The 18,013-nt window shown below is 54.2% G+C and overlaps 8 protein-coding genes across 8 annotated transcripts; 3 read left to right on the top strand and 5 right to left on the bottom strand.

Moving 5' to 3' along the window:
• Positions 1–787: 787 nt before the first annotated feature.
• On the bottom strand, positions 788–1,978 carry LMH87_004703 (uncharacterized protein; the record flags this gene model as incomplete). Its single annotated transcript, XM_056195964.1, has 1 exon — positions 788–1,978. The coding sequence occupies one exon, from the start codon at positions 1,976–1,978 to the stop codon at positions 788–790; it is 1,191 nt and encodes a 396-aa protein (XP_056049541.1).
• An 806-nt stretch (positions 1,979–2,784) lies between these two features.
• LMH87_004702 (uncharacterized protein) lies at positions 2,785–6,404 on the bottom strand (the record flags this gene model as incomplete). The annotated part of the gene is made up of 5 exons (XM_056195963.1): positions 2,785–2,837; positions 2,911–3,159; positions 3,215–3,260; positions 3,485–5,519; positions 5,605–6,404. The coding sequence occupies 5 exons, from the start codon at positions 6,402–6,404 to the stop codon at positions 2,785–2,787; spliced, it is 3,183 nt and encodes a 1,060-aa protein (XP_056049540.1).
• A 1,347-nt stretch (positions 6,405–7,751) lies between these two features.
• LMH87_004701 (uncharacterized protein) lies at positions 7,752–8,239 on the top strand (the record flags this gene model as incomplete). The annotated part of the gene is made up of 2 exons (XM_056195962.1): positions 7,752–7,862; positions 7,934–8,239. 2 exons carry the CDS (start codon positions 7,752–7,754, stop codon positions 8,237–8,239), a joined length of 417 nt encoding a protein of 138 aa, XP_056049539.1.
• A 662-nt stretch (positions 8,240–8,901) lies between these two features.
• Positions 8,902–9,250, bottom strand: LMH87_004700 (uncharacterized protein; the record flags this gene model as incomplete). The annotated part of the gene is made up of 2 exons (XM_056195961.1): positions 8,902–9,012; positions 9,065–9,250. The coding sequence occupies 2 exons, from the start codon at positions 9,248–9,250 to the stop codon at positions 8,902–8,904; spliced, it is 297 nt and encodes a 98-aa protein (XP_056049538.1).
• Positions 9,251–10,966: 1,716 nt separating this feature from the next.
• Positions 10,967–12,933, top strand: LMH87_004699 (uncharacterized protein; the record flags this gene model as incomplete). Its single annotated transcript, XM_056195960.1, has 4 exons — positions 10,967–11,081; positions 11,135–11,239; positions 11,295–11,647; positions 11,710–12,933. The coding sequence occupies 4 exons, from the start codon at positions 10,967–10,969 to the stop codon at positions 12,931–12,933; spliced, it is 1,797 nt and encodes a 598-aa protein (XP_056049537.1).
• Positions 12,934–13,259: 326 nt separating this feature from the next.
• LMH87_004698 (uncharacterized protein) lies at positions 13,260–14,499 on the bottom strand (the record flags this gene model as incomplete). Its single annotated transcript, XM_056195959.1, has 3 exons — positions 13,260–13,701; positions 13,765–13,979; positions 14,233–14,499. 3 exons carry the CDS (start codon positions 14,497–14,499, stop codon positions 13,260–13,262), a joined length of 924 nt encoding a protein of 307 aa, XP_056049536.1.
• Positions 14,500–14,960: 461 nt separating this feature from the next.
• On the bottom strand, positions 14,961–16,430 carry LMH87_004697 (uncharacterized protein; the record flags this gene model as incomplete). The annotated part of the gene is made up of 1 exon (XM_056195958.1): positions 14,961–16,430. The coding sequence occupies one exon, from the start codon at positions 16,428–16,430 to the stop codon at positions 14,961–14,963; it is 1,470 nt and encodes a 489-aa protein (XP_056049535.1).
• Positions 16,431–16,936: 506 nt separating this feature from the next.
• LMH87_004696 (uncharacterized protein) lies at positions 16,937–17,869 on the top strand (the record flags this gene model as incomplete). Its single annotated transcript, XM_056195956.1, has 1 exon — positions 16,937–17,869. One exon carries the CDS (start codon positions 16,937–16,939, stop codon positions 17,867–17,869), a length of 933 nt encoding a protein of 310 aa, XP_056049534.1.
• Positions 17,870–18,013: the final 144 nt, after the last annotated feature.

Below are 18,013 nucleotides of genomic sequence, written 5' to 3'. Positions count from 1 at the left end.
AGAACAGATTTGCGTTCTGTGACGCCAGCCGCCTTCAGTCCCCTTCCAGGGTGGAGATTCCAGCGAGGCGCTGCAAATGGGTGGGCTGACGACTGCGACTCGACTGGGCTGGGCCGGGCTGGGTCTGGCGGCTAGGTAGCACATTATTGGTGAGGGGCCATACATATTTCCCCAGCCTGGTGAATGTATGTGCTACCAAACGTACCTGCGACAGGTGACGCAACACGTGTTTCCAGTGGCATTTTGTATTTTTAGAATACGAAGCCGTCAGCACCAGGAACCAATTGCACTTATTACCTTCTGTGCTTGTTTTTCCTGCCAGTCATACTTTGCCCTTTTTTTATTTGCAGCCTGGCAGCTTACAGGGCTCGAGCCTGCTCCCATCTCAGCGCCAGGTCCCCTAGCAACGCCAGACTGTGGCGGGAATGACACAGTGCTTGGCACGTGACCCTGAGACAGCCAATCACCAGCCACCTCCCTTACCTGACCAGCCAGCTGGCAACCGCGTGGCTGTGCTGTACCTACCGAAGTACTAATCGCCAAGGTACAGACGTTGAAAAAGTACACGCTAAATACTGCTCAATTTAGTTTATCGGTACGGAGTACATCTCGTACCGTGAAACCCAAAATGGGTGTCACATCAAGCTTTACGTTATCACTCGTTTCCATCATCTCCTCCAGAAGTCTCTCTGCTTCCTTCCATCGGCCCTGGTTCCTATGTTGACACTAGGTTGGCTATACTGACTAGCGTCTTAGGATAGTCTGCCTTAAGCCTCGTCTTAATCACCTATGCTTCAAGCCTCTCTGCCACGTCTGCCTCCTCCCATTGCTCCTGGTTTTTATGTGTTAATGCTGGGAAAGCCATACAAGCTAGCGTCGAGCGATGCTCGGCCCCTGGTGCCCTCTTGCGAGTTTCCAGCACCTGCACCTCAAGCCTCTCCGCCTCCTCCCATCGGCCCTGCTGCTGTCTGTACGTCGACGCCAGACAATGCATGCTGTCTAGCGTGGAGGGATGCTCGGCTCCTAGTGCCCTCTTGCGCGTCTCCATTACATACGAAAAGCAGCTCTCGGCTTCACTGTACGACCCATCTATGTACGCACACAGACCAAACTTCCATACAACGCTTGTTCCTCGTTCACCCGCCTCTCCCGAAAGGCAGAATCGCAAGAGATGGCGCGCATGCGGCAAGTATGGTCTCCACACGTTCCTGCTCTCGAGGTCCACAGCCGCGTGGTCCAAGGCTGGGAACACGGCATCTAACCTTGTAACTGCCTTGTGCATCCATAAGGTAAAGGTCTTTTCTTCTTCCTTCAGCCAGTTCCGCATTGCAAGATGTACTAGCCCGTGCGTATCAAGGAATGTCGTTGTCAGCTGTCGGCTGACAAATGAGTACGCCGACAATGTTCCCATGGCATCCACTTCCTCTTTACGCGACTTATTAGGCGGCAAAAGAGATTGCGGGATGTCCTTGGAATCAAAGCAGGACATAATCGACAGGTACTCAAATGCCACAGGGTCTGACTGCTGCATCTGCTTGAAAGAAATGAGCCAGGTCGAGGCCACAGGGTCTTTAAACGTGTGGTAGCCCCCTTCATCCCCAAAATTCTCGCTTAAAAGCTTGACCACGTCTTCCTCCTTTTCGTCGAGAAGATCGAGATATTCTGCGCAAGAGGACTGATTCGCGTCAATATATGCAGCTGCCTGGACAATCGCCAGTGGCAAGTGGCACAGTTTCTTGATGAGTGCGTGACCTTCCTCATGCCTCTCTGGCACTTCTCGGTTGAGTCGGCCAGATAGGAGTTGAAGGGCAGTCTTGTCATCCATTTGCGGAACTCTTTCTCTAAGCCCATCCGGCGACAGTCTAAGAGCAATTTTCCTGCTCCGCGTCGTAAAGACCACGCAGCCCTGCTTGCTCTGCGGTACATATTCGAGTAGGCCCGGCTGGCTGTTCTGGCTCCCAGTTCTTGGGATCCACATGTCGAGATCATCGGCATTGTCGTAGATCAAGAGCCATTGACCAGCCGAGTCATGGCTGAGGTGGCGCTGCACGAGTCGTTTCACATCAGTCTTGTCGTCTTTCACGGCTATTCCCAGCTGCTCTGCAGCATCAATATATGCTTGCCGCAGCCGTTCAGTGTTGTTTGTGGGTATCCAGATAATAGAGCATAGAGAGTGCTTCGCTCTTGTCCGATATGCTAGCTCAATGGCCACCTGCGTCTTCCCTACACCTCCCAGTCCAAACAGGGAGACTTTCGAAGGCGACTCCTTGGCAAATAATGCCGTGTCTAGCTTTTCTAGCAGCGAAGCGCGCCCAACGAAGCGTGGATTTCTCTGGAAAGGAACCGTCCAGCAAAGTTCGTGTGAATCTAGGGAAAGATTAGTAGAAAGCTCAACTAAACTGATGTAACGCACTTGTTTGTTTGCTCGTTAGACGGATTGGGTATTCCTAGTCGTTTGTAAGCTTGAGCAAAACAGCGATATGGGAATTCATCTTACTTGAATGACAGAAGCAAAGGTGGTTGGAGTCCCGTCTGTCCCAAGATTTGCGTTAGTACAAATGTCACCTCTTATACCAAAGCATCGACTGATTCGCTGAGGTCATTTGTTTTGAGCGCCTTCGACAAGCTGGCGAGCGCCAATGCGCACAGGGTTACAAACATGGGTAGTGGCTAAAGTCGCAGGAGCTTACTAGAGTATTAACAATAATATACTCTCTTTTACAAAAGTAGACAGTGATAATTCTAACTATATAGTAGTATTAAAGAGATAATCAAAATCCTCTTTCAGTGGGTTAAGCTGCCGTAAAACAGTTGCCCAAGGTTCTTCTGGGGAAAGCCTAGAACAAATATCATGCATTGCCTTTACATGTACTAGAGCACGATCTAGTTTTCCGGTTTCCCAACTCTCACCCTCCTTCCAGTCATGAAGGGCGTACATGAACAACTCCATATGCAGACGATAAATTAGAACGGGCTGGGTGTGGTTTCCATAGTTCTCATAAGCTTGTTCGAGAAGCTTATGAGCCTGTTCGTCACGGATAGTTACCTCCTCGGTAGGGAGGTTCTCATCATATTCCAACGCCCGTTCTAATGAGCCAGTCAGAGCCGTTCCTATATCGGTCATGTTGAGACCCATTCTCTTTTGCTTCTGCACATTGGCTAATAACCGAACCTTTTCGAATTTAGGGCCTTTCAGTTCAATGTCTGTATATACCTTTCCCAATATCTCCATAGACTCCAGCAATGTTCTCGCCTTCTCGCTTCGATGGTCAGACTTAGCAAGTCGTAACAAATGCTTTGCTTGAACTTGGTATTTGGAAATTTCGAATCCCGCATAATCTGCATACAGTGTCGCCGATCCAAGTAGCGCAAAACAGCAGTCCAGGGTTGCGAAGAAGAGAGAATATTTAAAAGTACCCGGATCCTGCGAACTGTGCCTTTTGGGAAGCATTTTCAGTTTAATTCTCAGCCCAGTCCATAATACTCTATTCCAGTATCGACTCAAGGTGTTCGGCTTGAGTTCCTGGAGTGCTGCTGTATAATGGTCTATCCCACGTTCTAAGACAGGGATAACCACGGTCAGTAAGCGCAGGTGATAACCGGCAAAGTCGCTATGTATTCTGTGGTATATGAAATGCCAGTTATAAGGGTTGAATGTCGTTGAAAACATGAAATTCATCGTAGTTATGATGTTCTCCGCCTCATAGGACAGCTGGTTCTTTTGCGACTGATTGGCCGGATTCGGACATAAGCTGTTACCGCCGTTGCTGTCGTATGTAAGCTGATACCGCCATCGACAGAACCGTTGAAAAGCAGTCGCGATGAGATCATTGCATTCTGCAATACCCCGTTCATGATTTATCAGCGCCCTCAAACATATTGTTACAATGGGGCTTATTGTAAAATATTTGTTCTTTGTGGCTTCGGATGGCCCAAAGTCCACAAACGACTTGTCGTCCAGAAACCCCGATCGAGAAATACAGGACAGTGTAGTGCTGAATTCGGCGTCCAAGCTCTCCAACTCCAGGGGATCCCATAGCTCAGATAGAGTGACCTTGTGGAAAAAGTCATACTCAACGTCGTCCATTTCTTGCGCCGCGGCTTTGAGAACAGATGGTGGGGGGGACTTTGCGTGGAGTTTTGCAGCTTGCACACGGCAGTGTGCAAGATGAAGAAACTTCCAATATGACGCTAAATTTGCTGGTATCACTGTCCAGAACGGGCTGAGATAGGTCATGGGAGTGCCGGGAAGCTGAAATGAATGAAACCCCCACGGCGTTTCAATTAACCGGAACGCTTCTTGAACCGCGCGCTCAGAAATCACAGTACTGTCGATTTGAATCTCCTTGTTTGACGTGAGGCGTTCATAATACTGTGATATGTCAAGTGAGGCATGCCTGTCGAAATCCAACATGACGATTTTCATAGCCAATGGATTGCGTTCCAAGAGGACAACTATTTGCTCTAAATGGTGAGCACTTCTAGAGTCAGCACCGGCGAAATCTCTCCCTTTGTCTTTTAGTATGCTGGCACAGAATTCCAGGCTAGACTCCAGATTCAATTTGCCTAGATGCAGTGGGTCTGCTGCAGTCCTCTTTCGAATGGCGGACTTGTCATCTCGCCCAAGAAAAAGTAAAAAAGAGCCTGTATCTGTTCGTTTAAAGGATTTGCGTATCGGCTTTGTGAAGCTCGAGATGGCGTTGACGAGAGAGGTAGTAGGTTCTAGCTCATCTATGCTGTCGAACACGACGAGACACGGATTATCTGTGAGGTACTTGGACAGTGTGGCTTCGTCCGTTACAATTTCCTCCCTGACCTGGGAACAGAGGAACTCAATCATACTAGACCATTTGACGGATCTGAAAGTAGCAAAATCAATCTTGAGCACCGCGGCCACCATGCCTGTTGCCTTCCACCACCAGGAAACATGTTCTGCCAGGGCAGATTTGCCTGAACCGGCAGCGCCACTGATGAACATTAAGTTGTTGCAGCTGAGGAGGTCGTTTTCGAGGTTCAAGATAGCGGATTCTCGGCCGACCAATGTTTCCCGTGGTTTTCGTTTTCGGGAATTATCATCATCTGCTACCGTTGTTGGAAAGGGCCGAATGTCCACTTTTCGATCCAGCAAACTACTACTCATAAATAGGACAGGACTCATGAAGTCTAGTACTCGAACAGTACCGTTGTACTTGGTACGCCGGTCCGGGTTCATTCTCATCTGCCATCGAGCGTGGAGGACAGCTTCAGGCACAGACCGTCCAAGATCCAACAGATCTTGATAGATGGAACGAACCATAACCTCTGCAGCAGACTCTAGAAGTTTGTACTGCATCCCTAAAACCATCGAGGCACCGTGTTGAACCAACGTCCTTGCAAAATTGTGGCTGAATGCGGCCGACTGGCAAGCGTTCGTGATGACGCATCGGACGCCATGCGCTTGGAGGACGTTTGCAAGTTCTATTGCCTGAACATGGTGCACTTTACTGCTTTCCTTATCATCGCAGAGAAGTAGAGTGGCACTGATAAAGAATTTCAGTTAGCCGTCGAAACTTGATGAAGACACGTTGTATATGCATTGGAGACATCTTGGCGAAACCAACCTACCTCTGCTCGTCTGCGACGCCGTGAACATCAAGATGAATTATGTCATAATACCCCCAGGGGCGGGAATCCAGAGATTTTTTCAGAGCTTTAAGGCTTCCAGGTCGAGCTACATCAAGTGTAACCACCGAGTCGACCTTGCTCTGTATCGACTGAACAACTTCGTAGATAGTTCGTGTAATGAGGCGATGGGGGATGTCGGCCGCAATTTTCGGTCGAGCACTCAGAGCCAAGACTCGGCGCATAGGTTCATGCATTTGATAGGCACTAAAAGGCGGCATTGATGCACCGTCCCCGGTGGGGTTACGATGCTGATCGCAAATCGTGCAGCGGAGTACAGAGACCACTTTGGGTGCCGCCTCGGCGGGCCACATGTTCATCTGTTCGAGGCACTCCCATTGCATCAATGGGACAATGTTTGCACCGGTTTTTATAGCTAACGATGAAGAGGGTGCTGTGGAGCTGTCTAATACCTTGATGATGATTGTGCTCCCCCGCAAATCGTTGGGTTGCTTTAGTGGCGAGAGAACAAGTTCAATGAGAGTGGAGATGTAGCTTGCCAGCTTCTTCTCAAGTTCGTAGTGTGCAATGCGTTTAAATGGGTCTTTCGTCGCATAATCTTCGATGTTCCAGCGCAGGTATGATAGAAGGTAGCCATCTCCCTCTGGTATAAACTCTGACGGTATGACAACGACTTGGCTGTTTCCATTGCAAGTTATCCGAACGACCGGCTCTTTTCTTTCATTTTCATCTTCGTTTTGTGGAAGCCCGTGGATTTCGATTGTTTTCGTCGGAGCGTCCATCGTGAGCTGATCTGCACGCAAACAACCAGGCTCATAGCCACCTAGGCCACTAAGATTCGATGCTGTATCCGTGGATGGAGTAGATGCGCCGTAGCTGGGCTCTCGGCCAATTTTGTGTCTCTGAGATGATGCAGAGTAGGTAGCAGCGATGGCAAGAGCACTAAGGAGGTAGGAGGGCGAAAATACCAGGCACAGGAACAGGCGGAATAACGTTGATGTAGTAAGCAAATTAAATCGGAGCCCAAAGGCTGAAATGCTACGCTGAAAGCTGAAGCTGCAGGCTTACTTTTTGGGGATGGGCGGCTAGAGGTGTCCAATGGAAGTGCTGGACAACCGCTGCGAAGAGAAATTACCTCTCGGACTAACACGAGTCTGCCTTGTTACAGATTTCATGAAATTACCAGGTGGATCACAATAGTCACTGAACACGGTGTGCTATTTCCGCGCTTGAATACTACTGTCGGCTTTCGTCACCAAGATGGGTATATTCACTAACTGGCTACGGTTGGGAGACGGGAACCATAAGTGCATAGAATAGTTACGCCATCTCCGAGGCAGAGATCCCCTCTTTTAGCCGTGGCGAAATTACGCCAAAGAAAAGTGGTGCTACAACGGTAGCCAGTGCTAACTACGGGACTACCACAACTAATACGGTAATACCTCCTTAACCTGGCCATGCACAAGCGGGTGACGAGCAAACAAGGTAGTTATGGTTGGGCACACATCGTCCAACTACCACTCACTATGCAGTCAAGACAATTACCCCTCATTTGTCTCGCCGCACTGTTCCGCTCCACCACCGTATTCGCCTGCCTCCTTGGTAACCATACATCTCTGGCTCGCATCTCCCGTCTAGCGCTTTTTTCTTTTTGTATATCAAAAGATTATTCCGTCCTCTGCATCAAGCCACGGCCTCGACAGGTCAGCCTTGGACAGCAGAGCAAAGCTTCAAAACCTCCCCGGCCGACTTATTCGAAACACATAGAATAAAAGGGAGAAGAAAAGAAGCAGGTCATAAGGGCACCATAATGTCAAAACCATCCTTCTTTCTGCTGGGTAGCCACGGCACTATCCGGACCGATGCACCGGAAGAATGGCTGGGAAGAGTGGTTACGGATTATGCTTTTCCACAGAGCTCTTATGGTCCAGATGATGCTAAGCCTATTCGAGGAGACAAATTTGGCGTGGATAACGGCTACTCTGATGTATCGGAAATTCTCAGATCCCAGCAAGGCACCAAACTCTACGGCAAGCTTACAGACGTCTTCGACGCCTTGTTCGCCAGAAGTGGCGCAACGTCACCTGAAATTGAAGCTAGCCAGGTCACTAGATACTCCATTGATAAGCATGATCAGGTCTTCAGACGACTTGAACAGCATCCGGGAATCGAAACTGAAGTACGTCAACTGGACTGGGTACGCAGAAAAGCATATCTCATCACGGGATTGCTTGTTACGGGTAAAATCGACTTCACCGAGAGCAGTTCATCGATTTCCTCTTTCAGTATTGACACGAAGGTACCTACAAAGGAGGCTCTTGCAGTGGCCGGTCTCCCGGGAGTAGATCTACCTCTGGAAGGACAGTACAAGAATAGCCGGGAAACGGGCCGAGAAGGTCGTGTCGGGCTTACCGGGATGCGCATCTTTGCCGTGGAGTATCGAATTCTACGAAAGCGTCGTCTTCATAACGGAGAACAGCTTTCCAACAAGCGCCTCCAAGGCGAGAGAGCTTTCGGTCATTATGATGACGGTGAGGAACTTGAGATGCTATTGGAAGAGGATGTTTTGTTGGAAGACGAGATAGACGATGGAGACGAATCTGTTTTTGAAGTGTGATGCTCGTGATGGCACTGCTGAGCAGACATCTTTAGCGGGTACATACAACTGCATTGAGATAGGGCTATACCTGGCAAGTCAGAGAACAATATGTCATGTGCGTTATATCAAAGATACGTTTTGAAACCGGGTTGGACCGTTACAAGCACGTTTGCTAACAACCGTCCACGTGTAGCCGGCCTGGACACAGCCTTTGTCGCCCGAGAAATGATTGTGCTATCATCCAAGGTGTAATTCTTAGCTACTTTAGCTTTTCTTCTGATCCTTTTTGGTAACATTTTGTAGGAGTGGACCTCTAGAGGTTATATAGAGTGAGGTATAGTAGGAGCCTTCCCTATTGGTTGCCGTCAGTGTGTTAAGATCGGGAAAGCCATGTAGGTAGGCTTATCTTGAGCTAGCCGGATCTTGGAGGGAACACGGCCGAGGCGATCGAGAGGGGGCGAAACTCGATTGGAGGAGCTTCTGTGACACAATAAATGTTGGGGAAAAGCTGCATGTCCGCTTTCTACCGGAAGTGCGCGCGTGCCATGCAGGTCCATTTGTGACACAAACAGAGCTTGAATGGATGCTGTGTAAACGCAGGGACAACATCCGGCTTTTTGCCGTTCCTGATGGGGTTGAAACAAGGAACCAGAGACGACTGAGTGTGACCCTGTTCCTTTCTATGCTGTGAGATGATCATATTCCTTGCATTGGGTCGTGCATGAGTAGTCGTTTGATGAAAAGCCCAATAGCGCATTATGAGAGAGACGGACAAAGCATGCCTGAAGCTCCTGTGCGGGTCAACCTCACATCATTGGTGCGGGGAAAATATCAAAAGCTCACAGAACTATTTCGGAGGCGCTGTCGGAGGCGCTGACGTAGGCCCTGGATGATGGACACACAGAGAGGATCAACTAAGAAGCGCCACGACCAAGCCAGCCAAAAGACACTCGTATCCCGGGGCATGGAGCGGGTGATGAGAGGAGGCTCGGCATCGCGATTTGCATCTGCTTTGGTGCCGAGTTTCATGAATGAAGCAAGACTGATCAAGCCTGCGGCTTCCACGACAATTTACAGCGACATGCGACTCTCAACACTGGGGCCGCATTCCGCAGTGCCTGGCTGTGTTGGACACAGGACAACAGCGGACAGCAAGACAGGCCAGGCTTCAAACAAAAGTGAACAGAGAGAAGCTAGCTAAAGGCATAGAGTACGGAGAAGACCGAGTTATCCTTGCTTTTATGGTTATTTACGTCGCACCACATCATTGTCTCTGCTTTGCCTTGCCAGCCATCTATCACCCCCCCGGCGCCGAGCAAGAGAGTCTGTAGTGCACTGTAATTTCCAGAACCTTGATTCTCAATGCTGCAAACTGGGTCATCGCCCGCCAGCCTGACGAGCGTGCGTGGATTTTTTTTTTGATTACGCATACGGATAATAAATCGTTTAATAAGAAGCACGTTCTCAGCATGTTCCCAACTCCTTGAGCAAGTGCTGAGAAGGCTCGTATAAACCCACTACAACCCCCTCCCTGCGAGGCAGCGCCTCTCTGGTAGCTCGTATCGCTCTGGCCATGGGCTGATGCCGCTCCACCAGCTCTACAACGGGCTTGGGGCGGGCAAACGGGCTGCTCAGCGAGGCTACGGCGCAGGCAAGTGGTGGTGGCTGGGTGGCTCTCAGTGGCTCCATGATTCCATCAAGTGTTTCTTCAGGCGGCGTGGCCGTGTGCGGGAGAGAGGGAGGGGTCGGGTCTGGTTGCAGCCACTAGGGATGGCACGGCGCGGCTCTTGCTTTTCCCGAGTGCATGCGCTAGACAAAATATATGGGAAAAGTGCTGTGTTTGTTGGTATGCTTTTCGGGGGGGTTTTTTTTCTTCTGCATTTGCATGTATGCATTTGGGCTATGCATTTGGGCTGCCGTGCCGTCTTTGTATTCTGTGTCTGACCACCACCAACCGTCCCGACGTACCGACCTGGAGAGCCTCGAGATACATGTGCCACAAGGGTGGGTGCGTGGCACATGTACTACTACTACGTACCTCCCTCCCAGCCTCTACCGTCGACTGCAGGCTGGCAATGCACCTGGGTCCCCGGATCGTCCGCCTGATCCCTGCCATCGTTTGGCGCTATTCCAGGGCTCCTCGTAACGACAGGCCGCTCCAGCACTAGGTACTGGTAGCGGCGCAAGCTTATAGCGCCTCCCGACAGCCTATTTCCAACCATAATAGTGGGCTGGCGGGCTAGCTCCAGCGCCTTTCCGCTTTCGCTGCTCCGGTCCAGTGGCAGTCCTGGACTCGTCCCCACCACGACCTCCATCCAAGACCTGCCACTCAAGCTCACCCGTTCATTGCCCGCACAACCAGCCGCCCCCAAAGCCTCGTCTCTTAGGTACCTACTCTGTGCTTCTGACGTCGGTTTTGCTTCTTTCCCATCCGCTTCCATCCCTCTTCTTCTCATCCCCTTGACAGATGCCATGTTCTCACCATATCCGCGACCATAACCCTTTTCCCTCGACAATTCGTCCATGCTGACCCCAAACACCCACCATCAACAGCACCCGACGACACCATCTCGCCACAGCCACCCGCTTAACAAACTTTCGGCGCTCCACGCTTGACTCGTCTTGGACCGCAGCACTCCAACCGATGGGCCCATCTCTGCCGCCCGGATTGTGAAAACCGCGACTTCTCCTCAAAATACACTCGCATTTCTACTCAACATATAAGTTGCAATTGCTGAAATTGTCATGTTTGGCGCCATATCCAGAGGATCGCGGCTTGCCCGCGTCCTCACAGCTTCGCTGCTCGTTGCTGGCCGTCTTGTCCATGCTTCTGGCTACACCTTGGATATGACTTCTGAGCGTATGTTTTGACACCGAGCCCAGCCCCTCGGCCGTGCTGACCATACAACACAGAATCCGTAAAAGATACCGCCAAGGGCCTCGCCGACGACATGCTTTCCTTTTACTCTGGCAACAAGCCCGGTGGCACACCAGGCCTGCTCCCCTCACCATACTATTGTTCGTCGCACCCCACAGCCTACCTCACTGGTCTGGTATTAACGAGTTGAAACAGGGTGGGAAGCCGGTGCCATGCTGGGCGCCCTCATCGATTACTGGTATTACACCGGAGACGACGAATACAACGACCTAGTCAGCGAGGGTCTGCTCTTCCAGGTCGGCACCAACAGAGACTACATGCCCAACAACCAGACCCTAACCGAGGGTAACGATGACCAAGGCTTCTGGGGCCTTGCTGTCATGTCCGCCGCCGAATACAACTTTCCCAATCCACCTGCAGACAAGCCCCAGTGGCTCGAGCTTGCCCAGGCCGTCTTTAACACCCAGGCTGCTCGATGGGACACGGCCGATTGTAACGGTGGCCTGCGCTGGCAGATCTACCAATGGAACAAAGGTTATGACTACAAGGTATGCTATCTTGCGCCGACATTGATCTTGGCCGATGTATTGGCAGCTAATCTTTTCCCAAGAACTCAATTTCTCAGGCCTGCTTCTTCGCTCTCGGCGCTCGACTCGCCCTTTACACCGGAAATCAAACCTACGCCGACTGGGCCGAAAGGACTTGGGACTGGATGTGGGGGACTGGATTCATCAACAACGAAACATACTACGTCATTGACGGCGCCGCCATCGGTAGCAACTGCACCACCTATAGCCCGTATCAGTTCTCGTACAATGCCGGCGGCTTCATTCTCGGCGCAGCCGCCATGTACAACCACACCGAGTCCAAAGCCTGGAAAGACCGCCTCGATGGCCTTATCAAAGGCTCCCAGGTCTTTTTCGTCGGCGACAACAACGACATCATGTCCGAGGTCGCCTGCGAGCCCGTCGACCGCTGCAACATCGACCAGCAATCCTTCAAGGCCTACTTATCTCGATGGCTCGCTGCTGCCACCCAATGGGCTCCCGACGTGTACGACACCGTGATGCCCTATCTCAAGGCCTCGGCCAAGGCCGCCGTGAATCAATGCGTCGGAGGCGACAATGGCAGAATGTGTGGATTGAAATGGGCGAGGAACGAAGGCAAATATGACGGGTCCACTGGCGTTGGCCAACAGATGGCCGCCTTGGAGGTCCTTCTAGCCACCACCATCAAGGACCGCGCAGCGCCGCTGACAGCCGATTCAGGAGGCACCAGCAAGGGCGATCCCAATGCAGGCTCCAGTGATATTGGCAAGAAGAATCCGATCCCGACTTTCGACCCTCCAACTGCCGGGATGAAGGCTGCTGCCGCTTTCATCACAATGGCCATCTTGAGTGGTATTTTGGGCGCCGTCGCCTGGCTGCTCTTTGACGAGACATCGGATAAGAAAATCGTGGCCCAAGTCAAGGGATCGATTGCCAACTTCAAGTCCACCATGGCTGGCGGGGCGGCCGCTGGAGCAGGCGTCGGCGTGGTCGGCGCGGCAGCCAGGGGCCGTCGCAGCTCGCCGGTGGATGAAAAGGGCGTGCAGACAACGACGGGCTACGTCAGCGATCGTAGCTCCCACATTAGTGAAAAGGCCATGGAGGACATGCCTGTGACCGTCAACCGTGTGCGCAGAGATAGCAGCAACAGCACACGCCGACTCTCCAACATGCCGCTTGGATGGCCACGAAATTCGGTGGCGCGCCCTGGACTCGTCGGCCAGGCCGTAACGACGGACGATGCCGATCGCATCGAGCCCGTCAACCCACGCCACAGCAGGACATGATCTGATATATTCGGCTCTGTTTTTCATTCTGTTTTTTTCACCTTGGAGGCTGGCATTGGAACCAGCTTCTCAGCGAGCTTCAACATTGGCGTTTTTCTTGGGATTTTGGCGCATTGGTGTTTGTGTCTATCGATACTGATCTTCATTGTAAAAAGATATTGGGTTCATGGAAACCGTGATATATGAACGGGGCTCACAGCGGGCATTGATTTTTATTTTAGCCGGAGCCTATCATGGCTTCTTTTTCTGCCGGGTTGTACATTTGACGTTTTATATTAGAAACGGAATGAGAAAGGACATGTACATGACAGCATCGAAACTCTTTTCTATTCAGCATCATTATGGTCTGTGACTGTATCGCTGTAGATTGAGCATAGATCGAAACTGGCAGATTCCACCTCTCCCACCTCCGCGCAAGCAGTATCCCTCCAACCCTCCTCCTCACCATGGCGGTGTCTCGAAAACTGCAGCGTCCAGCCGACGTCGCTGCGCGTCATGGCTGTCAGCAGCATGCTCTCGCTCTTGACGAACTCCCAGTACAGCGTCCGAGAATCCACGTCGCTCCCCGCCTGCGCGCGCCTCATGGCTCTCGTCGCCACTGTAGAATCGTCGCTGGCGTACGAGGCGACGTAGAGCGCGCGATCCTCGAGAGCCGTCTCGCGCGGCACGTCGTCGTCGTCGTCGTCGTCGCCCCAGGAGCGCAGCAGGGACGGGAAGCGCGCGGCCTGGCACAGGGGTACCATTTCGGCGGGACCCCAGTCGATGATCCTAGGGAAAGTGAGTTGGCAGATGCTGATGGAGATGAGCAAGCAGGGGGTGGGGGGGTGTTACGCCTCGATGATGTACCTGTCGCTGCTGCTGCTGCTGCTGCTGCTGCGGAGGATGATGCTGTCGGCGGCGAGGTCGGCGTGCTCGAGGGCAAAGTGCCGACTGTCGGCGTCGTCGCCGAGGACAAGAGGCAGGAGGGCGAGCTGGTCGAGGACGTCCTGCTCGACCAGCTCGGGAAGCTCGCCGCGGCGGATCTTGCCGAGACGATGCTGGAGCCTCTGCTCAAAGTACTCGCGTGCCGTCGTTTCCCCTGCCCAAGCCGCAAGCAGAAAAGCGCATCAGCCGTCTCGAATATCTCCCCCCTCGCTGTGATGTTGCATGAAGAGCGGCACGTATTCGTCTCCAGCGTGCACTGGATCAGCTCCGTCTGCATGGCCGCCAGCCGCCTCCCGCCGGCCGAGTCGAGCAGCAGGAACGGATAGCGGATGGGGGTTGTCAAAGGTGAGGCTGGCGCCGAGGAGGCGGGCCGACCAGCGACTCGCACGTGCGCCGCTCGGCGTCGACGCGCGCGAGGATGGTGGCCGCCGCGTCCTGGTGCCGCGGGCGCTCGACGCGCAAGCGCACGCTCCGCGGGGGGTCGGGGAAGCCGACGCGGAAGACGAGGTAGTCGTCCTCGCCGCACTGGCCCTCGTACGTGGCGTTGCGGCCGCCGTCGCCGTCGCCGCCGGCAAGCGGGATGGACAAGACGGCCTTGGCAATGGCCGCGGCGTCGAGGTTTTGCTCGTGCGCGAGAGACATGGCTCTAGAAGACGTGCTTGGGAGCTTGAAAAGAGATTGCAGGAGTATTTGAGAGTTGGAGTGTCGGCCACCACGGCTTCGAAGGGTTGTGGTGGCCGGTCTATGTATGTCTTGGTAGAATGCTTGTGTAACTCGGGCGAGCTGACCAAGGCAACCGGTGCAGGGCGGCCTTTTTGGTTCGCGCTGATCACTGCGCTGATGTACTGCTCCTGTGAACATTTTTAAAAACGAAAGTATAAGTGAGGCTGACTTGGGCTCATTTAAGCGAACAAACTGCGGTTAAAGAAGTAGCAAAGCGGCAGTGCTGCAAGCCATGCCGGGGTATATAAGTGCATCTCTGTACAACGGCCGGGATTGCGGCTCATACAGGCTAGCAAACAACAATATGGAAGAGTAGCAAAGTAGCGAGAATTCAAGCCATACCGGGGCCATGTATATACAATTCTTCTGATATTCCAGCCTCAGCAAACCATCGTCGCCGGCGCCGGCGCCGCAGCCGCGTCCTTTTCTCTCAGCGAACCCCCCTTGGCCGCGAACCACCCTTCCGTCTCTTCAATCCCCATCAGCGCCGTGATCCACATCTTGCCAAACGAGTCGACATCGTCCGCCCTCGCGCGCCTCAGCGTGTCCTCCCACCGACCGTTGGTCACGACGAACCACCTGCCCTCGCGCCAGCAGCTCGCAAACTCGACCGCGCTCTCGGCGTGCCAGAGCCCGCGCGACAGCGTCCACGAGTGCCTCAGCGCCGCGCACCTCGCCCCGGCGTGCTGCCCCGCCGGCGCCGCCATGGCCCGGTACGCCTGCAGCATGTAAAAGGTGATGAGCACGGTGCGGCGCGCGCTCTCGTGCAGGCGCCAGTCGTGCCAGAGCTCGCGCGCGGGCTGCACGGGAAAGGCCGCGAGGTCCGTCACGCGCAGCAGCTCGCTGTCGAAGCGCACAAACGAGAGGAGGTGCATCGTGGCGGCCTCGAGCGCCGGGATGAGGCGCTCGCCGCGGGCGCGCGCGGAAATGTCCCCGTCAAAGAGGCGCATGACCTGGTAGAGGATGAGGGCGTGCGTGTGCGCGAGCGCGAGGCGGAGGGTCGGAGGGGTAGGGCTCGAGAGCAGGGCGGTGACGCGCGCGTCGATGAGGCCGAAGACGACGGGCGTGTTGACGGGGTTCTTGGCCAGGTAGAGCGCGCAGGCGCCGAGGGCGTCCTGCATGGAGCAAGGCATGTCGGTCTTGTAAAGCAGGCGGTGGGACCACGGCGCTTCGAGCGCCTCGACCATGGTGCGCGGCGCGGTGCGGATGAGGTCGACGGCAAACTCGAGACGCTCCCGGATCATGGTCGACACGTACTCGAGCTGCTGCGCCGCGGGCGCCATCAAGGTGCCCATGTGCTGCTGCCGCGCCTCCTTTAGAAAGTCAATCTCGGGGACGTAATTGTCTTCCGCTACGGACGGCGTGTTTTCGTCGTACATGGTGTTGCTGTTGTTGTATGTGCTGCTGCCGGACAAGGGCTCAAGCCCGCAGAGGCCGCCCATTGCATTGCTGTTTAGGTCTCCCCCTAGCATCTCGAACCCGTCCAGGCTGCCGAAATGAAAGCTGTTGCTCTTATCCACATCCACAATTGAGGGCACGTCCATGCCCAAAGGCGTCGCCAGAAGGGCATCCAAGTCGTCCTGTGCCCCGTCATAAGACGGAATGGCGGAGGCGGCGTCCAGCAAGGTGCGGTCTTCCGCCAGGGCGCTCAGCATCGACGCCACCCTCTGCGTAGTGGTGCTCGCCCTCTGCTGATGCGCTGGGGGATAGTCGCAGGGCACGTTGCGCTGTGCGCAGCGCAGGCACGCGGGCGCGCCGGCGTACTCGCAGCGCCGCTTGGCCTTGATGCAGGCCGTGCAGGACTTGCGCCGCGGCGGGGGGTTGTCGCGTTCCCTGGCGCTGTTGGACATTTTGGATCTAGACTCTGATGGAACGTAGACGAAGACGGTGTAGAGAATAAGACCCAGGGATATAAAAGAGGGGGACAAGTCATTGAGAGAGGTTGGATTTGGATGAAGAGAGTAGGAGTTCCGCCTTGTCGTACAGGCTCCGGGAAGGATGGGGTGGGGCGGCGGAACTCCGCCGGTGAGACCGCAGGCCGGAGCTAGACTCCGTATTGCCGGCGCCGCGGAGGGGACTAGTCCAAAACCCGGCGCGCAGGGGTGACAGACTCTGTGTATCAGTGGAAGACGAGGGCAGTGATTAGAAACTAACATCACAAATGTGCAGTTTGGCATTGGTAAAAAATCTATATAAGAACGTAGCTGCCCTGTTGTCGAAAGCTTATAGAAACAGTCCCAAGACATTCACTTACACACTATTCCACCATCCTACCTACTACTGCTACACATCTACACCGAGCAACACCTCATCTTTATAATCAAAACTATCTTTCGTCAATCACACCCGTGAAAACATGAAGGTCTTTATCTGTGGCATCACCGGCAGCCAAGGCTCCGCCCTCGCCCGGCTCCTCCTCCCCAGCACCCCCGTCGTCGGCCTGACGCGCAACCCTTCCTCCGCCTCCGCCGCGGCACTCACATCCCTCGGCGCCGAACTCCTGCCCGGCTCCTACGACGACGCCTCGGCTCTCGCCTCTGCGCTTGCCGGCTGCACCGCGCTCTTCCTCAACCCGATGCCAAGCTTCACGGACCCTGCCGCTGAGCGCCGCGACGGGCTCACCCTTCTTGCCGCCGCCAAGGCCGCCGGAACCGTGACCCGCGTGGTATACTCGACGGCGCTGAGCGTTGACGCGCCCGAGAAGCTGCCCAACTACGACCCGGAGGCGTACATTGCCAAGATGCTCTCCCAGAAGCGCTTTCTCGAGGGCGCGGTGCGCGACAGCGGCATCCCCCACTGGACCATCCTCCGCCCGGGCAACTTCATGACCAACTACGTCGGCGAGCCGGCGCTGACCCGCCAAAAGGACCTCGTCTTTGAGGGCGTCTCGGCCACGGCGTTTGCAAGGGACACGAAGCTGCCGATGGTGGACACGGCTACGATTGGCGCGTTTGCGCGCGCTGCGCTGCTTGATGCGGACAACAAGTTTGATAAGCAGGAGATTGGGCTGGCGGACGAGCTGCTGACGCTCGACGAGTTGCTGGCCAAGCTGGGCGCCGCGGCGGGAAGGACGCTGACGGCAAGGTACCTGACGGACGGCGAGGTGGAGGCGCAGAAGATGCTGAATCCGATGATCGGCGCACAGGTCATGATGCGCGGGCTGGCGCAGTTTGTGGACGTGGACGCCGTCAAGAGCTGGGGCGTGCCGCTGAGTTCGTTTGACAAGTTTCTGGAGCGGGAAGCGGCTCTGGTCAAGGAGACGTATGATGTCAAGAACAAGACTGCTTAGATGGTTGGTCTGGACAATTGCGGAACGGTTATGGTTAGGCTGCACAGCGTGGCTGGTATTGCTTGGGTGCTGTGGTGCGAGCTGGCGAGTTCATTCTTAGACTCGACGACCGCCTACCGGGTGTGATAAACAGTGAAAACAAGA

The sequence above is a fragment of the Akanthomyces muscarius genome, chromosome 2 (genome assembly GCF_028009165.1).
Source record: "Akanthomyces muscarius strain Ve6 chromosome 2, whole genome shotgun sequence".
Taxonomy (NCBI): domain Eukaryota; kingdom Fungi; phylum Ascomycota; class Sordariomycetes; order Hypocreales; family Cordycipitaceae; genus Akanthomyces; species Akanthomyces muscarius.
Note: the sequence above shows the minus strand (reverse complement) of the source record. Positions and strands in the feature narration are given on the sequence as shown.